The sequence below is a fragment of the Phyllopteryx taeniolatus genome, chromosome 12, assembly GCF_024500385.1.
Source record: "Phyllopteryx taeniolatus isolate TA_2022b chromosome 12, UOR_Ptae_1.2, whole genome shotgun sequence".
In the NCBI taxonomy this organism is placed as follows: domain Eukaryota; kingdom Metazoa; phylum Chordata; class Actinopteri; order Syngnathiformes; family Syngnathidae; genus Phyllopteryx; species Phyllopteryx taeniolatus.
In genome coordinates this window covers 5,140,033-5,162,060 of record NC_084513.1, presented here as the reverse complement: position 1 = coordinate 5,162,060, position 22,028 = coordinate 5,140,033, and the positions used below count along the sequence as shown (strand labels likewise).

Sequence of the window (22,028 nt, the reverse complement as noted above, 5' to 3'; positions counted from 1 at the left end):
ATTGGAAAATCTTACGGTACACCAACAAACAAAAATGTTGCAAAACGTAAATGCACAGTAATTACTGTATGTACTTCCTGCCATCAAATAGAAGACCATTTATTTGTTCCGTCTGTCACTATGCCTCACTGGCAAAAATAGAGGAACAAAGATACATTAGTTCTTGTAAAGTAATAATTTTTTGAGCAGTGAAGTAAAATTTTATAACTTTCTATGGCACACCTGCAGATCGTTCATGGCACACTGGCTAGGAATCACTGGACTAGAGAATACTTTTGAAGATACTCAGTATACAAGTATATACAGTAAATGAACAAGTCATTGCTCTATTTTGTGATCGGATCGGTGATCGGTTATCATTTTTTTTTAAACTCGCTCATCAGCCCTAAAAATCCTGATCATATAAAGCCAAGTATACACCCGATCGGAATATATCATGTCACGTGTAAACAGTTGACCGGGGATCTTCAATCAAAAATATTTTGGAATGACAAAAAAAGCCTCCATGTAAACCTGGCTACTGTGTAGTTGGTCTGCTGAAGACGAGCCCTTCACCCGTCAATCAAATATACGTTGACTTTCGCCGTCGCCAATTACTGGGTGAATAACGTGGCACTGAGGTTATGCTTAAGAAAACAACATTCACGTTTGTGTTAATCGTGGACTAACACACACAACAACGCGGATCAAAGCACTGATGTTTTAAACGACATTGCCACGGTGGAGTGAGCTGTTTAGCTTAACTTGCTAGCTCGTAGGCTATCCTGTTAGCTTGCAACAACAAACAGTTAACTTTTCCTTAAGTGTCTCAGTTTTGTGAATTTACGCGCTGCATAGAGCAAGGCTGTGGAGTGTGGCGTATTGGACGGAGCCAACTGTGCCGGTCTACCTGCGGTCCATAAGCCCACTAGCGGCTAATGACACAGCCGTCCAACTCTTGTCAGCTCACCACAACAATGACAATTTAGCAAGTCCGGAAAAACTATCGTGTCAATTTTATTTATCAAACAATAAGTTGATATAGTAATTATTGTGACAGGGGTAAGCACACCTGTTTGTTATGTTGACAGTGCTGGCTCGAGAGCGGAGAGGTAGGCGGAGATCTTCGCGAGTGATGTAGGTAACCTTGAGAAATTCAAATGACCTGATTTCAGGCCTCTCGACAGAAAAAACGTCTGGAATTCAGGAATGCATGGATGATTTTAATTAATATATCACATTTACTGAGGCACCATAGAGCTAATATATAATCCCAAATATTAGAAAAAAATGGTTTGATAAAATATAGGGCCTTTAAACTTATAGGCCCCTGGTCTCAGGTGATGTCCTAATTCATTTCCTGTTTCCAGTTCTGGTCCTGTGTGGTATTGCAGTGTGGTAAAACATGGTACCTTTAGATTGATACTGAGAGCAATTTCGTTTGGCTGGCATGAGTACAATTATGTATTTTTGATACCAGCCATTGTCTCTCCAGTCTGCCTGTGTGTGCATTAAAAGCATCAAAACCTGATTGTGATTGGTTAATAAGGAACCAAGTGGCTCAGTGCTGACACCATCCAAATTCAGCGTGTTGATTGGTTTAGAGATGCAAATATGTCATGCCCCTGACTCAGCAGCCTCTGGGTTCGCAGCTGTGTGCAACGGACAGGGTGACTAACGTCATAATGGGCAACGCAGTGGGTAACTGACGTCATAATCATGTGACATAACAAATCACAAATTAAATTCATTGCCAACACTTGTGCTTGTCAATTAGTTTATTTTTTTTAGATTGTTGCAGCCCAATTAAATATTACACTGCAATAACTGTCCCGTGCTAATGTTATTGACATAACTATAAAAATGGAAATTCAAATTGTTCTGAAAGTTAATTTCTATAGGTTGGCGCCTCTGCAATTATAACAATAATTGCAATTTCACTAATTATTGGCATAATTTATTTAGTTTTTTGTTTTTCAGTTTTCAGCCTTTGCTTCCGGACAAGAAATTTCATTTTGGTGAATTATGTATTATTATAAAAACACATTTGCACCAAATAAAGACCTCTCCCTGAACATACCACTTGTCCCTAGCAGGTACCTGACACACTCTGCAGTTGAGTAGATAAGATGCAATGCAGAGCCACTTGACTGAAGGCCTCAAATACCTCCACACACACACACACACACACACACTTATGATGTCATCACCAGATGACCTGGGGGTCTTTGTACACGTCATCATGTCGCATCTGTGACGTCACCAGCACAACAACAACTCATTATAAGGGCAAGGAAGGGGGGGAAAAATGGAGGTCAAAGCATGCTCACACCGCAAATGGCGTCCGTTACGGTTGTTGTGATTGTATGTGTGCATAAAGCAACGGGCCACAGAGAGGGGCACGTTCAACTCTACGTAGCCGTGCCTTGATCAATTCCAGCATTACGGAGCTGGTCGAACATCCCCGCCCGGAATCCACTTGGCTGGTCCAAAACTTTAAAACTGTGCACCCCCCGCCCCCCACCCCCACTCTCCTTGTCCCAAAATGAGCGGGGCCGGGGCGGGGGCTCCTAAGTTGTGTTGGGGGTCCAACAAGAAACGTGGTCCAACTGCGCCATTGTGGCCCAATGCACACGCAAGTAAACGACGTTCACAACGTCCCAACCCGCACATTCACCGGTGTGAAAACTACTCCAACGACTCTAATGGACCAAAACCGAACGCAGGGGTAGTATTAAAAGGCCGTTTTGGCCACTACCTGCTTTAATTGAAAAGTTTGTCGCTGCCAATCGTGGCGCAATCAGGCTGCGATGGCATCGAGCCTCCGATAGGGGCGCCCTATCTTCTCACGTCCCCCCGCCCCGCCGGCGTTACGTATCACATGAACCAGGCTTCGATTGTGTCATGCGGCCGTAAACAAGCAACGCCAGCCGTCGTGTCGTACGTAATTTAAAAAAAAAAAAGACGGAAACAATATCCATAAACACAACAAGACGACCCCCCCCCCTCTTCCCCTCTTCCATTACCACCGTCGCCACCCAGCGGGGAAACCAGTGCCTAGCGTCCGCCATTAGGGCTCTACAATGAACAATACTTGGACACATCGTTTAAATTAAACTCTTTAACCAGTCTCATCGCCGCCTGTGTCAAGACACGCCGCCCGCCGGAGCTAAGGGGAGGCCTGGCGAGGGCCAAGCGACGGACAAAAAGTTGCCCAAACTTTCAACTTTGAGGGCTTTCAGAAAGAATGTCGAAAAAGTGAGGTGGGGAAAAAAAGAGGAGACGAGTGTGGTTCTTACCGGAGTAGAGCTCGACACGGTGTAGCGCCACTTTTGTGCCTTGAGATTAATCCCGGGGAGCGCATGCGCACAACGCCACACCAGCCAATTCGACCTTCAAAGATCGCGAATGAAAGAGAAGGCTCACTCCAGCCACATATAGTGGCTGGGGAAATAATGTCACGTGACGTTTAAACGCGCGCCTTAAACGTGAAATTTACCAATACCAAATTATTCCTACACGCTTCCCACACACTGTTAGGCCGTTTTTGATGGGACTAATCGCAGAAACCTCAGCGACACCATCCAACAGTCAGTCACTTAAAAAAAAGAGAAAAAGAACAAAAAAGCGGCAGCCATTTTGACCGGAAACGGGAAATTGACTCCTTTCAATTTTTAAAGGCGAATTCACACTACTACGCTTGACATCGTACAATGGTAGCCAATATAAAGGAAACAGCACCGCTGAAAAAGGCGAATTCACCTAAATATCTAACCCGGAAGTCTCTGGCGAAAACTTTGACAAATCGAGGCAGAGTGAGTACTCACTCTTTACAGTCCCCACGCCAAACTCCTACCCGCCCCCCCATGTTTTGGGCATGCGCAGAGCGAATCAACGCGCTGGCAATTAAATTGGCCCCATTAGGAAGATTTAACCTTGGCCGTAGCGAGCACGTCTGCCGTTTAACCTGACAACTGGATGCTTATCGGAGTCGAACGTGTGGGTCGAACCGATCACAAGTGCTCGGAGTTGGGTCCAATCAGGAGCGAGGATCTGGGGTGACAGAGTTTACCTTCCATTCTGGGAATTGGGGGAAAAAAAACACCCGCCCAGAATGAGGAATAAAATGTGTTAAATTGATATGAGGAAACAGTCAAGTATACACACGTACATAAATGGTGATGAGATGTCAGAAGGGGTGTGTTCAAGTGCACAACATGGCCGAACCACCAGGTGCGTTCAAGTGCTCAAGCCGGAAGAGCGTCGCGTGGCGTGCACGACATTTCCATGGCGTAAGTGAAGGCAGCAGGGAGGGTTGACTTTGCTCAAGGAGGCTTTTGTGCTCCCACCCCGCATGATTTTCACCTCAAAAATCCTTTCTTTGAGTCCAGCGCTTGTTCGACGAAAATAAATCAAGTTTGACTGAATGTTGTTGCCTTTAAATAGTTTCGTGAGAATGAATTATGTCGAGCCAGGAGCAAGCCCCCCCCCCCCCCCCTAGATATATATACAGTGGGTACAGAAAGTACTCAGACCCCTTAAAATTTTCACTCATTTTTATAGTGCAGTCATTTGCTAAAATCATTTAAGTTACATTTTTTGCCACATCAATGTACACACAGCGACCCATATTGAGAGGGGAAAAAACGGAATTCTTGACATTTTTGCAGATTTATTAAAAAAGAAAAACAAATATCTCACAGCCGTAAGTATTCAGACCCTTTGCTCAATATTTAGTAGAAGCACACTTTTGAGCTAATACAGCCATGAGTCTTTTTGGGAAGTTTTTCACACCTGGATTTGGGGATCCTCTGCCATTCCTCCTTGCAGATCCTCTCCATTTCTGTCAGGTTGGATGGTGAACATTGGTGGGCAGCCATTTTCAGGTCTCTCCAGAGATGCTCAATTGGGTTTAAGTCAGCGCTCTAGCTGGGCCATGCAAGAACAGTCACGGAGTTGTTCTGAAGCCACTCCTTCGGTATTTTAGCTGTGTGCTTTGTGTCATTGTCTTGTTGGAAGGTGAAGCTTTAGGTCTTGAGAAGGTTTTCGTCCAGGATATCCCTGTACTTGGCCACATTCATCTTTTCTTCAATTGCAACCATTCTCCCTGTCCCTGCAGCTGAAAAACTCCCCCACAGCATGAGGATGCCACCAGCATGCTGCACTGTTGGGACTGTATTGGGCAGGTGGTGAGCAGTGCCTGGTTTTGTCCACACATACCACTTGGAATTAAGACCCAAAAGTTCTATCTTGGTCTCATCAGATCAGATAATCTTATTTCTCACCATCTTGGAGTCCTTCAGGTGTTTTTTAGCAAACTCCATGCGGGCTTTCATGTGTTGCACTGAGGAGAGGCTTCCGTCGGGCCACTCTGCCATAAAGCCCCGACTGGTGGAGGGCGGCAGTGATGGTTGACTTTCAAGAACTTTCTCCCATCTCCCGACTGCATCTCTAGAGCTCCGCCACAGTGATCTCACCAAGGCTCTTCTCCCCCAATTGCTCAGTTTGGCTGGACGGCCAGCTCGAGGAAGGGTTCTGGTCGTCCCAAAAGTCTTCCATTTAAGGATTATGGACGCCACTGTGCTCTTAGGAACCTTAAGTGCAGCAGAGTGTTTTTTTGTGACCTTGGCCAGATCTGCGCCTTGCCAGAATTCTGTCTCTGAGCTCTTCAGGCAGTTCCTTTGACCTCATGATTCTCATTTTCTCTGACATGCATTGTGAGCTGTAAGGTCTTATATAGACAGGGGTGTGGCTTTCTTAATCAAGTCCAATCAGTATAATCAAACACAGCTGGACTCCAATGAAGGTGTAGAACCATCTAAAGGATGATCAGGAGAAATGGACAGCACCCGAATTAAATATGAGTGTCACAGCAAAGGGTCTGAACACTTATGGCTGTGTGATATTTCAGTTTTTCTTTTTTAATCAATCAAAACTTCCAACAATTAAGTTTTTTTCTGTCAATATGGGGTGCTGTGTGTACATTAATGAGGAAATTAAATGATTTTAACAAATGACTGCAATATAACATAGAGTGAAACATTTAAGGGGTCTGAAAACATTCTGTACCCACTATATATATATACACACATACAGTATATGCAGGGTTGGCACTGAGTCATGAAACCTCTTAGCTAGTGTGGCTAAACAGTGTAATAATCTCCTAGCAACACTTGTGTGTAGTTAGCCACATCACGTGTGTTTATGTGGCGAAACCTTTAGCCACACTTAGCCAGTCCTCGTCACTGGGAAGATGATAAGCTCCAACGCTACCTAGTCATCAATCAGGAGTAGGGCTGAACGATATGGGAAAATACTTTTAATTGTGAGGGTGTTTCTTTTGTTCTTGTTTTTTTTTTAAACAAATATTGTGATTGCAGGCGGCACGGTGGACAACTGGTGAGCACATCTGCCTCAAAGTTCTGAAGACCCAGATTCAAATCTGGCCTCGCCTGTGTGGAGTTTGCATGATTCTCCCCGTGTCTGTGTGGGTCTTCTCCATGTACTCCGGTTTCCTCCTACATCCCAAAAACATGCATGGTAGGTTAATAGAAGACTCTAAATTGCCTGTAGGCGTGAAGGTGAGTGCAACTGGTTGTTTGTATGTGCCCTGCGATTGGCTGGCGACCAGTTCAGGGTGTACCCCGCCACTCGCCCGAAGATAGCCGAGATAGGCTCCAGCACGCGGGTGACCCGGGTGAGGATAAGCGGTTCAGAAAATGAATGGATGAACTGTGATTGCAATTTAGCATGCAATTGTTTGAGAGGAAGTTTATCTTCAGCATTATTCACTAAACACAAGATATAAATTATTCTGACCAACAAGACATTAAATATAGACAACAAATAACTCTTTCTTGTAGGCCAGGCCGAAATGTTGTGATGAATTTATATGAACAAATCTTCATTTTACTATTGAATTGTATAAAGAAAAAGCTTCAATCACAGTAGAATATTGACTTGATTTAACTTCATGCCTTGTAAAAATGTAATACTGTATAATATAGGTATACTGTCAGTAGCATTAGCACTGCTATCAGTGTCAGCTGAATATAGAGATAAAGTGGAGTGACATGAGTGACACTCTTCATCACTAAAATGTGAGTATAAAAGCAGTTGAAATGGTCAACTATAATAAATGTTGATCAATGTTCTCATCAATTACAGTAAAAGTGTGAAATTGATTCACTTATTTGATAATCCTCAAGAAGGATTTTGAGGACCTCATAGCCGATAGAATTTTCCCAAACTTTTTCGTTGAAGTAAAACATTATTCAAACTCTTCATATTATATTATTAGGCTAACTTAATCTGTAAAATAAATGTAACAGATTTCAAAGCAGGATAAAATGGTCTAAATTACATAAGGGGGGGCGTGAAGCAGGGCATGACTAATGCCGTGGGCTGCCAAATAACGAGCTAGCTATGTGCAGGACCTGGTTCGAGGCAGCTTGGCCTGACAACCAAAGCGCGATTAGCGGCTCGTGCATTGATGAAGAAGGCAGCTAGCTAGCTGCGATTGCTAATGTGAATTGCAGGACACATTGACCATCAACATTTCAAACGTATCTGCGGCAGTATGGATGCTTGAGTCCCCCCCCTTGAGACTTTACGGAGCGGGGAGGGGGTGGGGGGGATTAAACCATTAACACTGTTCACACACGGCAGAATTTTGACTTTTGTCAGGAAGGGCTTTTGAGTTTTGACGCAAGCAATTTTGATTCGCCAGCGTGGCAAATGTGGGCTTTATTCACTTCTCCACATCCTGTTTCAATTAGCCATTCTCTCTCTCTCTCCTCCCCACTGGATCTCTGGAGCTCGGCCACAGTGATCTTTTTGTTCTTCTTTACCTCTCTCACCAAGGCTCTTCTCCCCCGATTGCTCAGTTTTCCTAATCAAGTCCAATCAGTATAATCAAACACAGCTGGACTCCAATGAAGGTGTAGAACCATCTCAAGGATGATCTAAATATACGAGTAATATACAGCAAAGGGTCTGAATACTTATGGCTGTGTGATATTTCAGTTTTTCTTTTTTAATAAATCTGCAAGAATTTCAACAATTGTGTTTTTTTTTCTGTCAATACGGGGTGCTGTGTGTACATTAATGAGGGAAAAATGAACGTAAATTATTTTAGCAATTGGCTGCAATATAACAAAGTGTGAAAAATTTAAGGGGGTCTGAATACTTTCCATACCCACTATATATATCTGGCACATATTTTTAAAATTATTTAAATTAAATATTTTATTCATTTTACTTAAGGAGACCCCGATATATATTTCTATATATCCATCCATCCATTTTCTGAACCGCTTATCCTCACTAGGGTCACAGGCATGCTGGAGCCTATCTCAGCATTTTCGGGCAGGAGGCGGGGTACGCCCTGAACTGGTTGCCAGCCAATTGCCGGGCACACAAACAAACAACCATTCGCACTCACATTCACACCTACGGGCAATTTTGAGTCTTCGATCAACCTACCACACATGTTTTTGGGATGTGGGAGGAAACCGGAGTGCCCGGAGAAAACCCACGCAGGCACGGGGAGAACATGCAAACTGCACGCAGGCGGGGCTGGGGATTGAACCCCGGTCCTCAGAACTGTGAGGCAGACGCTCTAACCACCGTGCCGCCTATATACACACACACACACACACACACACACACACACACACACACACACACACACATATATATATATATGTTCTCCCCATGCCTGCTTGGGTTTTCTCTGTGTGTGTATATATCATGGCTGAAATAAGTATTTAAGACATCACCGTTTTTCTCATTAAATATATTACCAAAGGTGCTATTGAGATGAAAATTTCACCAACTGTTGCGAAGAACGCAAGTAATCCATACACACAAAGAAAGAACAAATAACATAAGATATTAAGTGTGTAATAATGTGAAATGACACAGGGAAAAAGTATTGAACACGCCAAATGGTATTTATTTAATACTTTGTACAAAAGCCTGGTGTGATTTTGGCCCATTCCTCCACACAAGCAGTCTTCAAATCTTCAAGGTTCCGTGGGCTTCTTTTATGGACCTTGAGTTTCAGTTTTTTCCATACATTTTCAATTGGATTCAAGTGAGGTGATTGGCTGTGCCGTTCAAGGAGCTTTATTTTTTTTCTTTGAAATCAATCAAGAGTTTCCTTGGCAGTATGTTTTGGATCACTATCCTGCTGAAATGTCCACCCTCATTTCATTTTCATCCTCCTCGTAGATGGCAGCAGACCTTTGTCAAGAATGTCAAGGTTTTACCCATTCATCCTTCCTTCAATAATGTGAAGTTTACCAGTACCGTTTGCTGAAAAGTAGCCCCATACCATCATGTTTCCACCTTCAAACTTCACTGTTGGTATGGTGTTTTTAGGGTGAGGGACAGTGCCATTTCTCCTCCAAACATGTGAATTATGGCATCCCAACACTTCAATTTTGCTCTCGGCCGACCAGACTATATTCACCCAGAATTTAACTGGCTTGTCCAAATGTTATTCACCAAACTTGAAACGAGCTTTGACATGCGTTTTTTTTTTCTTCATCAATGGGGTCTTGCGTGGTGAGTATGGATACAGGCCATGGCAGCAGAGTGCATTACTCACTGTTTTAATGGTGACAACAGTACCTGCTAATTCCAGGTCTTTTTGAAGCTATCTACAAGTGGTCCCTGGCACTTGGACAACGCTTCTGATTATTCTTTGCCCTCCTCTGTCAGAAATCGAGAAGCACCCGATCGAGGTGAATTTATGGTGGTAAGACTGGCTTTTCACTTACGTATTATGGCCCCAACCGTGCTCACTGGAACGTTCAGCAGCTTAGATATGCGCATGTAACCAATGCCATCGTTATGTTTTGCAACAATTAGTTTGGGATGGGGTCACTGATGGAGCAGCAGTACACTCTCCTGACTTTGGTGCAGGTAGCGTGGGTTCAGTTCCCACTCAGTGTCGGTGTGAATGTGAGTGCGAATGGTTGTCTGTATCTCTATGTGCCCTGCGACTGACTGGCGACCAGTTCAGGGTGTAGTCCACCTTTCACCCGAAGTCAGCTGGGATAGGCTCCAGTGTCCTGCGACCCTAACCAGGATAAGCGGTGTTGAAAATGGATGGATAGTTTGCGATGGTCTTGAGACAGCTCTCTGCTCTTACCATCATGAGATGTGTCTTGACTCACACCTTGGCATTGAGACCTTTTTGTAGGCCATCAATTCGGACTGAACCATTTTCACTGACAAGGGGCTGGATTGCTGTTTGATGACTGATAGATTTTAGGTGTTGGCGTTCCATGGCTTTTTGCATCTCCCTTTCTTCATGTGTTCAATACCTTTTCCCTGTGTCATTTCACAATTTTAACTTAATTTCTGTTCTTATTTGTTCTAATTTCTTTGTTTGTATGGATTATTTGTGTTTTTCCCCAACATCTGGTGAAAAATGAAGTGTTCAATATTTATTTCAGCCGCTGTGTATACACACACACACAAACACGTGTACATATACATTTGTATGTATAAACATGTATCCACACACACACATACATATACAGTGGGGATGGAAAGTATTCAGACCCCTTAAATTTTTCACTTTGTTATACTGAAGCCATTTGCTAAAATAATTTAAGTTCATTTTTTCCCCTCATTAATGTACACACAGCACCCCATATTGACAGAAAAAAAAACAGAATTGTTGAAATGTTTCCAGATTTATTAAAAAGGAAAAACTGAAATATCACACAGCCAAAAGTATTCAGACCTTTTGCTCAGTATTTAGTATCTCCACACATACCGGTTAGAATTAAGGCCAAAAGGTTCTATCTTCGTCTCATCAGACCAGAGGAAAAAAAAAAAACCTCTGGACAACACCTGTCCATATAGCCGGGACAGTGAGAAAGTTAGAGTAAGCGTGTCATTAACAGTATTTATTAAAGTAATTCAATTGCAATAATTTAATTACAGTAAGTTAGCACCCATTATTTCTGTTATGATGTTGATTTGACCTAAACTTATGTCAGTGGCCAATCCTTGAATGCCCCCTAAAGGTCAAGGTACAAGCATATTGTACACAAGTGTATACAATAAATGAAGAAGTCATGTAAACAGACACATTGCTCCATCTTGTGATTGGATCGGTGCTCTGTTATCGTTTTTTTAAACTTGCTGATCCGTGATTGGCCCTAAAAATCCTGATCGTGTAAAGCCTTATACATATATATATAAACCAACACAACTGCACCCCCCCCCCCCGAAAAAAGGATGAAAAAAACAAACAAACAACAATACAATAAAAACAATAACTTTGTGACGCTATTACAGGGCTGAATTGACCAGAGCCAGCATGTTTATTTACATGACATGAATATGTACAAAAAATAACCAGAAACAACACAAACACTACAAATGAACATGTCATTCATTCTTTAAAAAAGCGTAGTAACATATTTAGAGAATTAGAACAGGAGTGGCACCATTTTCCTTTTTATAGTTTGTGAAAACATATGCTACAACATTTTTATTATTACACATTGTGACCCTTTGTGGCATTTTTTGGTTGTTAGACTTGAATGGTGAGCCTGATCATTGCAGGATAAAAATGATAAAAATAAAAAAATAAACAACCCCTCGCCTGGGGGGGTGTAACACATGATGGGTCACTGCAGCTGGACTCTGTAGGCACATATGAGAAGCTTCACCTAAGGAAAGTAAAAGATCGAAACATTTACAAGGCATGAAAAGTCTACCGAGATAAGAACAATGCTAACAACCGCGTGGAACCACAGTATAAATCCCGGAATTTCTTTTGTGCCTCCATGGATACGTGCTATTCTGTAATGCTAAAAGCCCTTCTGAGCTAGGAGGAATGTTAACATGCTAATAGTTAGCACGCTAACAACCAGCCTGGACCCCACAACATAAATTATTTGTACCATAATATACAAACGCTATAGTGCTAACTGAGCTAGGTAAAAGCATTACAGTGCTAAAGGTTTTCTAAGATAGCTAGAATGCTTACATGCGAACAGTTAGCATGCTAACCACCTGCGCTGACCCCATAATAACAATTCCAGAAACATTTTGTACGTTAATGGACAGACACTAAAGTGTTTCATTAACAACCGGCAGGGACGCCACAATATAAATACAATTTGGACAGATGGTTTAATGCTAACTGAGCAAGGTCGAATGCAAATAGTTAGGATGCTAACAACCTGCATGGAACCACAATTTCAATCCAAAGAATATTTGGTGCCTCAGTGAACAGGCACTATAGTGGACAGTATGCCAACAACCTGGATGGAACCACAATGTCAATTCCCTAACACACAGGTGTCAAACTGGTGGCCCGGGGGCCAGATACGGCCCGCCATATCATTTTATGTGGCCCGCGAAAGCAAATCAAAATTGCTAATTGTGTTGTGGTGTAATAACATTGAGATATTTGTGAGCATATTTTTGTTAACAATCCCCGAAAAGATATGTAATAGTTGAAAAACATGTTCTTATAGTCTTCTGAATTCAAAACTGGCTAGTCATCAATGTGTTGTGTATACTGTATGTAATTATATGAGGTAATCTTTCGTTTATATGGGTTCACAGTCATAGCGGCCCTCCGGGGGAAGTCCTAACTACAATGTGGCCCGTGACAAAGATGAGTTTGACACCCCTGCCCTAACACTTCATGCCTCAGTGGATAGGCACTGTAGTGCTAAAACCTATGAAGCTAGGTCAACTGCTAACAGTTATTATGCTCACAACCTACTTGGAACCAGATTGTCAATCCCAAAACATTTTGTCTCAGTGGATAGGTGCTACAGTGGTAATGCCGTTTGAGCTAGGTTGAATGCTAACACGCTAACAGTTAGAAAGCTAAGCAACCTTGGCTGAGGGCGCCTCCGCCAGCCGGATGAAGAGTTTGTTGTTTCCCGCCACGGGACTGAAGGAGTAGATGAAGTGACTGTCCTGTTTACACAAACAACAAAATAGCTCCAAGTCAATGTCAACACCAAAATGGCCGACAGTAGTACCGGTACTGAACGGACCAGGAAGATGGGCAGCTGAAACTTGTCGTTGAGCACCACGGTCTGGACGCCGCATGGGCCGCCTAGACGGGCAGTGATCTCATTGCGGAAGTTAGCGTGGAAGATGAAGAGGAGGATGCCCATGCCTGCGGAGGAAGGACACAATGCTAACAGTTAGCAAGCGAACACATGTACATTTGTATAACATGCTTAGTAGACACCACAATATAAATCCCCAAACATTTCGTGCCTCAACGGACAGGTGCTAAATTGCTAAAAGCCTTCTGAGCGAGGTAGGATACTTACATGCTGACTGTTAGCATGTTTGAATAACCTGCGAGGAGTACAGAAAATCAATTCTGGGAACATTTTGTCCCTTAATCAGAGGTGGGTAGAGTAGCCAAATATTGTACTCAAGTAGGAGTACTGCTACTTTAGAATAATATGACTCAAGTAAAAGTAAAGTACTCCTCAAAGTAATTACTTGAGTAAGAGTAAGAAAGTACTCAGTGAAAAAGTACTGAGTAAATGGTGAGTTACTTAAATCAGCATGAACGTCAAATAAAAGAAAAATAACTACATAAAATATGAATGTGCAAATTCAGATTTTGCTTAACAATATCACTTCAATTAAAACATGAATAAAATCTTTATAAAATAACAAATTAAGGCCGATTCAGCTCCAAGAAATGGTCTTTTGAAATTTTGTTTTCACTTATTAAACACCACAATAGGCTCAACTAGAGCAGATTACAAAAACAGAAACAAGGCTGCAGTGGATAGAAAAAGTCTACACACTACTGTTCAAATGCAGGTTTTTGTGATGTAAAAGAATTTAGACCCCCTCCTGGAGCCATCACCTTATCGTGGTGGAGGGGTTTGTGTGTCCCAATGAGCCTAGGCGCTAAGTTGTCTGGGGCTTCACGCCCTGGTAGGGTCACCCATGGCAAACAGGTCCTAGGTGAGGCACCAGACGAAGGTATAGGTTTCCCTTGCCCCGACGCAGGTCACCAGGGTCCCCCTCTGGCCGGGCCTGCACCCACGGGGCCCGGCCAGGCACAGCCTGAAAGGGTAACGTGGGCCACCCTTCCCATGGGCTCACCACCCGTGGGAGAGGCCATAGGGGTCGGGTGCAGTGTGAGCTGGGCGGTGGCCGAAGGCAGCGACCTTGGCGAGCTGATCCCCAGCTACAGAAGCTGGCTCTAAGGATGTGGAATGTCACTTCTCTGGCAGGGAAGGAGACCATGGAAAAAGACGTCCGGATTGGCTTCGAGGAAATTCTGGTCCACCATCCGGTGTCTCAGGAGGGGGGAGCAGTGCACCATTAACACTGTGTATAGTGGGGATGGGGGGCTGCTGACCTTGACTCGGGACATTGTGAGTCGTGGGGAGAATACTTCGAAGACCTCCTCAATTCCACCAACACAGCTTCCCATGAGGAAGCAGAGTCAGGGGTCTCTGAGGCGGGCTCTCCTATCTCTGGGGTTGAGGTCACCGAGGTGGTTAAAAGCTCCTAATGGCTCTGGATGTTGTGGGGGGTGTCCTGGTTGATACGCCTCTGCAACATTGCGTGGACATTGGGGAGAGTGCCTCTGGATTGGCAAACGGGGGTGGTGGTTGCCCTTTTTAAGAAGGGGGACCGGAGGGTGTGGTCCAACTACAGGGGGATCACACTCCTCAGCCTCCCTGGTAAGGTCTATTCAGGGGTGCTGGAGAGGAGGGTCTGTCAGGAAGTCTAATCTCAGATTCAGGAGGAGCAGTGGGGTTTTCGTCCTGGCCTTGGAACAGTGGACCAGCTCTAAACCCTCGGCAGGATCCTCGAGAGTGCATGGGAGTTCATCCAACCAGTCTACATTTGTTTTGTGGACTTTGAGAAGGTGTTCGACCGTTTCCCTGTGGGGGGTGCTTTGTGAGTATGGGGTACTGATCCCCCTGATACGGGCTGTTTGGTCCCTGTACAACCAGTGTCAGTTTGTTCCGCATTGCTGGCAGTAAGTCGGACTTGTTTCCGGTGAGGGTTGTACTCTGCTGTTGTATTTCGGAGTCTGTAATATAAAAACAAGTTGCGCAGCAGATTTTTTCCCCCCAATATGAGTCACTTTGATTGGTCCGCAAAGGCTTTGTATGCAGTCATGTGGCTGCATTGTGCCGTTTGATTGGTGGACTGGACTCAAATGACACTCGTGATCACGTTGGATTGGCGCAACGGCGCCCTATGCGGAAGTCAAAGGCGAAGTCTAAAAATAGATTGCGCGTGCAATAATTGATTTAAAAAATAATAATAGTAGCGAGTGGCATGTAAATCACTAAAATGAAGTAAAAGTACAGTTTCTTCTTAACATAAATAATCAAGTAAAAGTAAAAAGTATGATGCATTAAAACTACTCTGACGAGTACAACAAAATGCTACTTAAGTAAATGTAGCACGTTCCTGTCCACCTCTCCCTTAATGGACAGATGCTATAGTGCCAACTGAGCTACGTAGAATACGAACATGCAAGCTAACAACATTTGTTATGCTAAAATGCTAATAAGGTAACAGTTTGTATCCAAACATCTAGCGATAGAGCAAACCGGGGATAGAAAGCATGAGGCAGTTCGATAAGGGTTTACATCTTGCCCTGTAGTCTAGTGCTATTTTGAATGAAAATTGAAAAATTCCAATATGCTAACATTAGCTACACTAATACGCTAACAAGCTGAAAGTTGGTATGCTAACATATAGCAAGATAGCAACCAGAGAACAAAAAGTCACTCAGGCAGACTGATTAGGGTTTTGAATTCTTAACATGTCGTTTATTCCTAATTGGAATGAGAATTGATCAAATGCTAACATTGTTTATTTTAACAAACTAACATATAAGACAACAACTGCAGACTGAGAACAAATAGGCAGTAAGGCAGATCAATAAGGCAACGTGCTAACAGTTGCCTTTCCTTTTTGTGTTCTTGTTGAGCGTCCTTGTCCTTTCCCTCGCAATGTGAGACAGCAGAGCACAGGTTGCCAATAATAGAACATGGTGACTGTAATAAGGTTAGGGTTAACTAACCCTAACTCGCATTCGGCAAAACGGGTAAAAGCACTTCCTCCTTGCTCAGGTAAACGGCGAAGGGGACTGTGACATAGCATCCTCGGGAACTTTAAACATCTACTATGTCGCCACATAGGCATGAAAGATGATATTCACCAATGTTTAGGCTTCGTTCGTTAGTCCGAAGACACCAACCATAAAGAAAACTACATTTTTATCAGCTTCAAACCATCATGTCATCAATCGTAGTTATGCTCATTAGCTTAGCAAACAAAGGAGGTCAGCTATCACATTTTCGTGTTGGTCACATTGACATTGTAGGCTAGGCGCGAAAATTATCATCTCCCCTGTGAGTTTTCTGCCCAGTGACCAGCGGTGTTAGTGTTACCTTCTGCCGGTGGCTGAGACTTGTAGGTGAACTCTGTGAAGAATTCTGGCCACTCGCACAGCCGGTGACAGGCTAGTGGGAACACAGGCTCCAGGAGAACTAGCCGGCTCTCAAAGTACACCCGGACGGTGTCCTCGGCCACGCTGGACAGCCTGTTAAGAGGTGTATTTTTAGTACAGAGCCACACGCTGCTACACCAGGGGCCTCATGTACAAAAGGTGCGTACGCACAAAAACGTGGCGTACGTTCTTTTTCACGGCAAAGGTCAGATGGATCAAGAGTGAAATGAAACTCAAAAGTTTTTGATATCCTCTTTGATATGCTGATGTGCTTCTATTTGAATTCAAAAGATTGATTAGAAATACCATACATACAACATTTACGCAGGAAACTTTATCTCACAGGGCTGAGTGTAGGTTACTGTATGAACACATTTGTTATGAGTTTTAAAAATACATGGTATTAACCTTGTGGGATGATCAGAGACAGCCACATGTGCTCCCAGCACCCGAAAGAGTAGTGTCACCCGCGATCGCAGCGATTCCCTCCTCGAACGGGGTGAGGCCCTCCGCGCCGGTTCTTCCACCTGTTCTGGCCACACTTTGGTGGTGGCCAGCTGTCCTCCGCTTCACATCCACCTTAATGTCTGACCACTTCTTTTTTAGTTCAGCGTGTGCGTGCCGTTCCGACCCCACAGCATCGACAGCCGCACACGCGCTATCCCATTCGCTCCTCTTTCGCGAGTTGTTAACGCCAGAGGACAGCGTGCCAAAGAGGACTTTCTTGTGCACCTCCACTTCATTGAGCAACTTCACATTCAGAAAATGTATTTTTCTTCATTACCTTGCTCATTGCCCTTTTTTCCTGATCATGCAGAGATCAAGATCTCAGGTGCAGGGTTCATTTAAATATGATTTGCATATATAATTTGGCCGTGGACAGGGCGGAGTCCACGTACGAAGGAAATGTGCTTGGATTCATGCATACGCACAGATTCATACATCTGGATATCTTTGTGCGTACGACGTTTTCTGGATTTCAGCGTACGCCATGTTTCAGTAGGAAATCCACGCAAGTCTTTGTACATGAGGCCCCTGGTCCCTAAAAAGACTCACATGCTGGTGTGGTTGTTGATGAGGTCGCACACGGCCAGGTTGTTGCTGAGCTTGGCGAAGTACAAGGCGGTCGTCTTGTGCTTGGACAGGATGTTGCAGTCAGCGCCATTCTCCAGCAGGAGGCGCACGATGTCAGCGTTGCCCCGCTTGCACGCCTGTCGGGTGGGCGAAGCAAAAGACACAGGTCAATCAAATACTGTACATCCTCCATCTTGTCAACCTTGTTGAGGATAACTACAACAGGGAAACAGTTTGGCCAATTCCCTGGTAGGAGCCGTGGAATTCATCGGAAATGGCTGCTTGAAAACTGAATGGCTGACTTCCTGTTCTGTTTGGGGCATGAGTCCTTGAGACTTTATGGTGGGTTCAGTTATGATAGCCAATCGGTGAAACTAGTGTCCAGGGCTGATTTAGTTTCCTTTTTTTTTTTCCTTCTAACTTTGTAACAAAATATGACCCAGGAATTCACCCAAAATGGGCCACGTCTTGTTCAATTTGGTTGACATAGTCACACTGATGATGTCCCTGCTCTTACATACTGATGAACACCAGCATCTCCGGTATGTAAAAAAAAAAAAAAGTGGTAAAATGGAGCCTCACCTTCATCAATGCTGTTTCGCCTCCGAGCGTTTGTGCGTTGACGTACGAGCCCGCCTCCAGCAGTATGGCTACGGTCGTCACGAAATTCTGAAATATATTACAAAACAGGATTGTATGCCAAGTCCATCGATGACAAGGTGAGGAGATCTCTCGCTTTTGTCACCTTTTCGGCGGCGTGCATCAGGGCCGTGGTGCCATTCTTCTGGCGACCATTCACTCGGACGCCCTTCCGGATCAGCAAGCGGAGGATGTCGTCTTGACCGCCTGCCGCCGCCAGCATGCTTAGCGACATTCCGCTGACGTCCTGGTATTACAACATAATGTTATGAAAACAAAATTGCTAGTGTGGAAAAAAGGTACCAATAATGTCCATATTTGGTATTGAGACGGACGGTATCGTATCCGAAAACAATATATATCGCGATACTAATATTTTTCATTAATTTTCAAGCCCCTTTTGTCTAGCTATAAACATACTTAAACAACACTTAAAAATCAATTTTTTTTCTTACAGTAATTATATTCCAACACGGCGAGGCATGGTGGACGACTGGTGAGCACCTCTGCCTCACTGTTCTGAGGACCGGGGTTCAAATCCCGGCCCCGCCTGTGTGGAGTTTGCATGTTCTCCCCGTGCCTGCGCGGGTTTTCTCCGGGCACTCCGGTTTCCTCCCACATCCCCAAAACATGCATGCAAGGTTAATTGAAGACTCTAAATTGCCCGCAGGTGTGAATGTGAGTGTGAATGGTCGTTTGTTTCTATGTGCCCTGCGATTGGCTGGCGACCAGTTCAGAGTGTACCCTGCCTCCCACCCAGCGATAGCTGGGATAGCCTCCAGCACGCCCGCGATTCTAGTGAACATCGCCACCGTGGACCAGCTCTGGTAGGAAGCCGCCATGTTGTCAAGTGCGTAAATGACGACATCGCTGTGCATTTGCATTTAAGAATGAGTGCGCAGCCAGACACCATTCCGAGTCACGGAGGAATCCCCAGCATGCAAAGCGTAATTGTAAATAGTTAATAATGCTACGTGATGTCAGTTAGTATTAATTATCCCCAAAATGGTGTCAATAGAATTTAGAGCGGCTGAAATTATATATATATATATATATATATACATATACACACACACACACACATATACATGTATACACAGACAGGGGCTGAAATTAGTATTGAACACTTCCTTTTTTTCATTAAATATATTTCCAAAGGTGCTTTTGACATGAAAATTAGACCAGATGTTGGGAAAACCCCAAGTAATCCATACCTACAAAGAAAGTAGAACAAATAAGATCAGAAATTAAGTTGTGTGTAATAATGTGAAATGACACAGGGAAAAAGTATTGAACATAGAAACTGGTATTGATTTAATACTTTGTACAGAAGCCTTTGTTTGCAATGACAGCTTCAATACGCCTCTCCTGTATGGAAAAACTAGTCTCAAAATGGCCCATTCCTCCACACAAGCAGTCTTCAAGTCTTGAAGGTCGGAGCACCACCCTGGGTCCCTCGGTTTTGTCCTGTCCTTCCCTCACAGGGTGGAGCACTACAGCCCCATGCAACACTCATATTTAATGTTTCATTGTTGTAGATAATGTAATGACTTACTTTTCTCATCCTGTTTACAATTAGTGCTTTGTCTTTTGTCTTCGTTTCCCTCGCGAAACTTTTTCTGTTCGAATCTGATCCTCAATAAACTTCAATTATAATACTAAGAAACTACAGCGGAAGCTTAAAAACTCCACTGTGACACAGTAAAACTGTTCCGGCATAAAAGGGATACAGATCCTCCATTCTGCTTGACCTAACAGCCGAACAGGACAAAAAAACTAGCCCCACACCATCATGTTCCCACCTCCGAACTTGACTGTTGGTATGGTGTTTTCAGGGTGATGTCCAGTGCCATTTCTCCTCCAAAGGTGCTGTCCATGATGGCATCCAAAGAGTTTAATTTAACTGGCTTCTCCAAATGTGGTCCAGCAAACTTTAAACGAGTTTTGACATGCATTTTTTCAGCAGTGGGGTCTCGTGTGGTGAGCGTGCTTACAGGCCATGGCGGGAGAATCCCTTACTCACTGATTTCCTTGTGACAACAGTACCTGCCAATTCCAGGTCTTTTTGAAGCTCTCCACAGGTGGTCGTTGGCTCTTGGACAACTCTTCTGATTATTCTTTGCACTCCTCTGTAAGAAATCTTCCAAGGAGCACCTGATTGAGGCAAATTTATGGCGGTATGATTGGCGTTCCACTTACGTGTTATGGCCCCAACCGTGCTCACTGGAACGTTCAGCAGCGTAGATATGCGCCTGTAACCAATGCAATCAATCTGTTTTGCAACAATTAGTTTGCGATGGTCTTGACACAGCTCTCTGCTCTTACCCATCATGAGATGTGTCTTGACTCACACCTTGGCAATGAGGCCTTTTTGTAGGCCATCAATTAGGACTGAACCATCTGATATTCATTTTCACTGACAAGGGGCTGGATTGCTGCTTGATAGATTTTAGGTGTTGGCGTTCCATGGCTTTTTGCATCTCCCTTTCTTCATGTATTCAATACTTTTTCCGTGTGTCATTTCACAATTCTACACAGAAATTAATTTCTGACCTTATTTGTTCTTCCTTCTTTGTATGTATGGATTACTTGGGTTGTTCCCAACATCTGGTGAAAATTGTTGGTCGACCTGATCGTGGGTTGGTTTCAAACAGAATCTCTCATTTTCCACTTCTGAATTAGAGTTTGAACATTGCTGATTAGCATTCTCAGTTCCTTGGATATCTTCTTATGTCCCTTTCCTGTTTTAAACAGTTCAATTAATTACCTTTTCCCGCGAATCTTTTGACAATTCTTTTGCTTTCCCCATGACTCAGAATCCAGAGATGTCACTGCAAGGGTCTGTCAGGAGCCCAGAAACTCACTGAACCTTTATACACACACTGATTACAAGCAGACAGGTGTGGATGGTTATCTTTTCGTAACCATTCAAACCCATTTGTGTCAACTTGTGTGCATGTTATCTGGCCAAAATCTCAAGGGTATGTAAACCTTTGATCAGGCCCATTTGTATAGTATCTGTTGTCATTTTGATTTAAAAAGAGTAAACACAGTTGTTTGATAATAAATGGCTTCACCCAAGCACTAACCATGAGTGAAAGAAAATTATTTTTAGATGTTCATCATTTTTTGTTTTAGAAAATAGAGCTGTTGTAACAGTCTTGGAAACATTAATATTTTTCCTCAAAATACATTTTCAAAACATTCCAGACCTGCAAATTTATTCAATCAAATTCCATACCTTTTCATACTTTCCATACTTGCGTAGGCACCGTGCAGAACTGCATGGTCGCTACTTGATGCAGTATATAATAGTATATAGTTAAAAATAATAATATATAATCTCCTTGCTCTGGCAGTCTGATGGTAGAGAGAAGCACGACGCTATATTAATTTTACAATAAAGAGCTTATTGATCGACCATGGCTTGTCTCCACTTCATTGTGTAACCAGATGCTACAGTATATTGTCTGTCTTTTCTCTGGTACAGGAGGGTGTTTGGTTCATTTGTTGCTCCACCATTTGTGTTCAAATATCCTTTGCTTGAAGGATTCTAAAAACTCGACTATTGTTATTGTTTGCATGTCAATTGATAGCACTAAGCTAGTGTGTTAGTGTTTCTTTAGACCGTTGTTTGGTTGTACGTGTATTTCTCTGTTTTATGTTTAATTTGACAGTGAACTTCAACTGGGAGTGGCATTCATAAAACAGCTTGAAGCCTCTTATTTTTGAAGAAATGTTTACTTTTGCACACAAAGTGTTGCTAAATGTTAAGTGAGTTGAGTTGTGTTCACTGCCACCGTACAGCGCTCTTAAGTTTGCTCACGCAAGTCAA

The 22,028-nt window shown here is 43.4% G+C and overlaps 2 protein-coding genes across 9 annotated transcripts in view; both read right to left on the bottom strand.

The window, feature by feature from the left end:
- Positions 1 to 3,819, bottom strand: part of zmym2 (zinc finger, MYM-type 2) — a 64,689-nt gene extending 60,870 nt beyond the window's left edge. For 2 of the 7 annotated variants that reach the window (XR_009790988.1, XR_009790989.1), the window contains exon 1: positions 3,279 to 3,819. Coding sequence is in view for 1 of the 7 variants with exons in the window: in XM_061791265.1 (XP_061647249.1) it covers positions 3,279 to 3,343 (65 nt within the window). In the remaining 6 variants the exon portion in view is untranslated. Of the gene's footprint in view, positions 1 to 1,051; positions 1,073 to 3,278 lie in introns of those variants that run through there. The other 5 variants (XM_061791259.1, XM_061791263.1, XM_061791264.1 and 2 more) reach the window with 4 other exon arrangements.
- Positions 3,820 to 11,292: 7,473 nt separating this feature from the next.
- The window catches only part of mphosph8 (M-phase phosphoprotein 8), a 41,871-nt gene continuing 31,135 nt past the window's right edge, over positions 11,293 to 22,028 (bottom strand). Inside the window, exons 8-14 of one of the 2 annotated variants that reach the window (XM_061791702.1) lie at positions 18,300 to 18,440; positions 18,137 to 18,223; positions 17,537 to 17,691; positions 16,422 to 16,573; positions 13,023 to 13,147; positions 12,859 to 12,942; positions 11,293 to 11,675 (exon numbers count right to left, since the gene is read on the bottom strand). In XM_061791702.1, coding sequence (XP_061647686.1) covers positions 11,634 to 11,675; positions 12,859 to 12,942; positions 13,023 to 13,147; positions 16,422 to 16,573; positions 17,537 to 17,691; positions 18,137 to 18,223; positions 18,300 to 18,440 — 786 coding nt within the window. In that variant the 3' untranslated portion in view covers positions 11,293 to 11,633. Of the gene's footprint in view, positions 11,676 to 12,858; positions 12,943 to 13,022; positions 13,148 to 16,421; positions 16,574 to 17,536; positions 17,692 to 18,136; positions 18,224 to 18,299; positions 18,441 to 22,028 lie in introns of those variants that run through there. The other variant, XR_009791036.1, reaches the window with a different exon arrangement.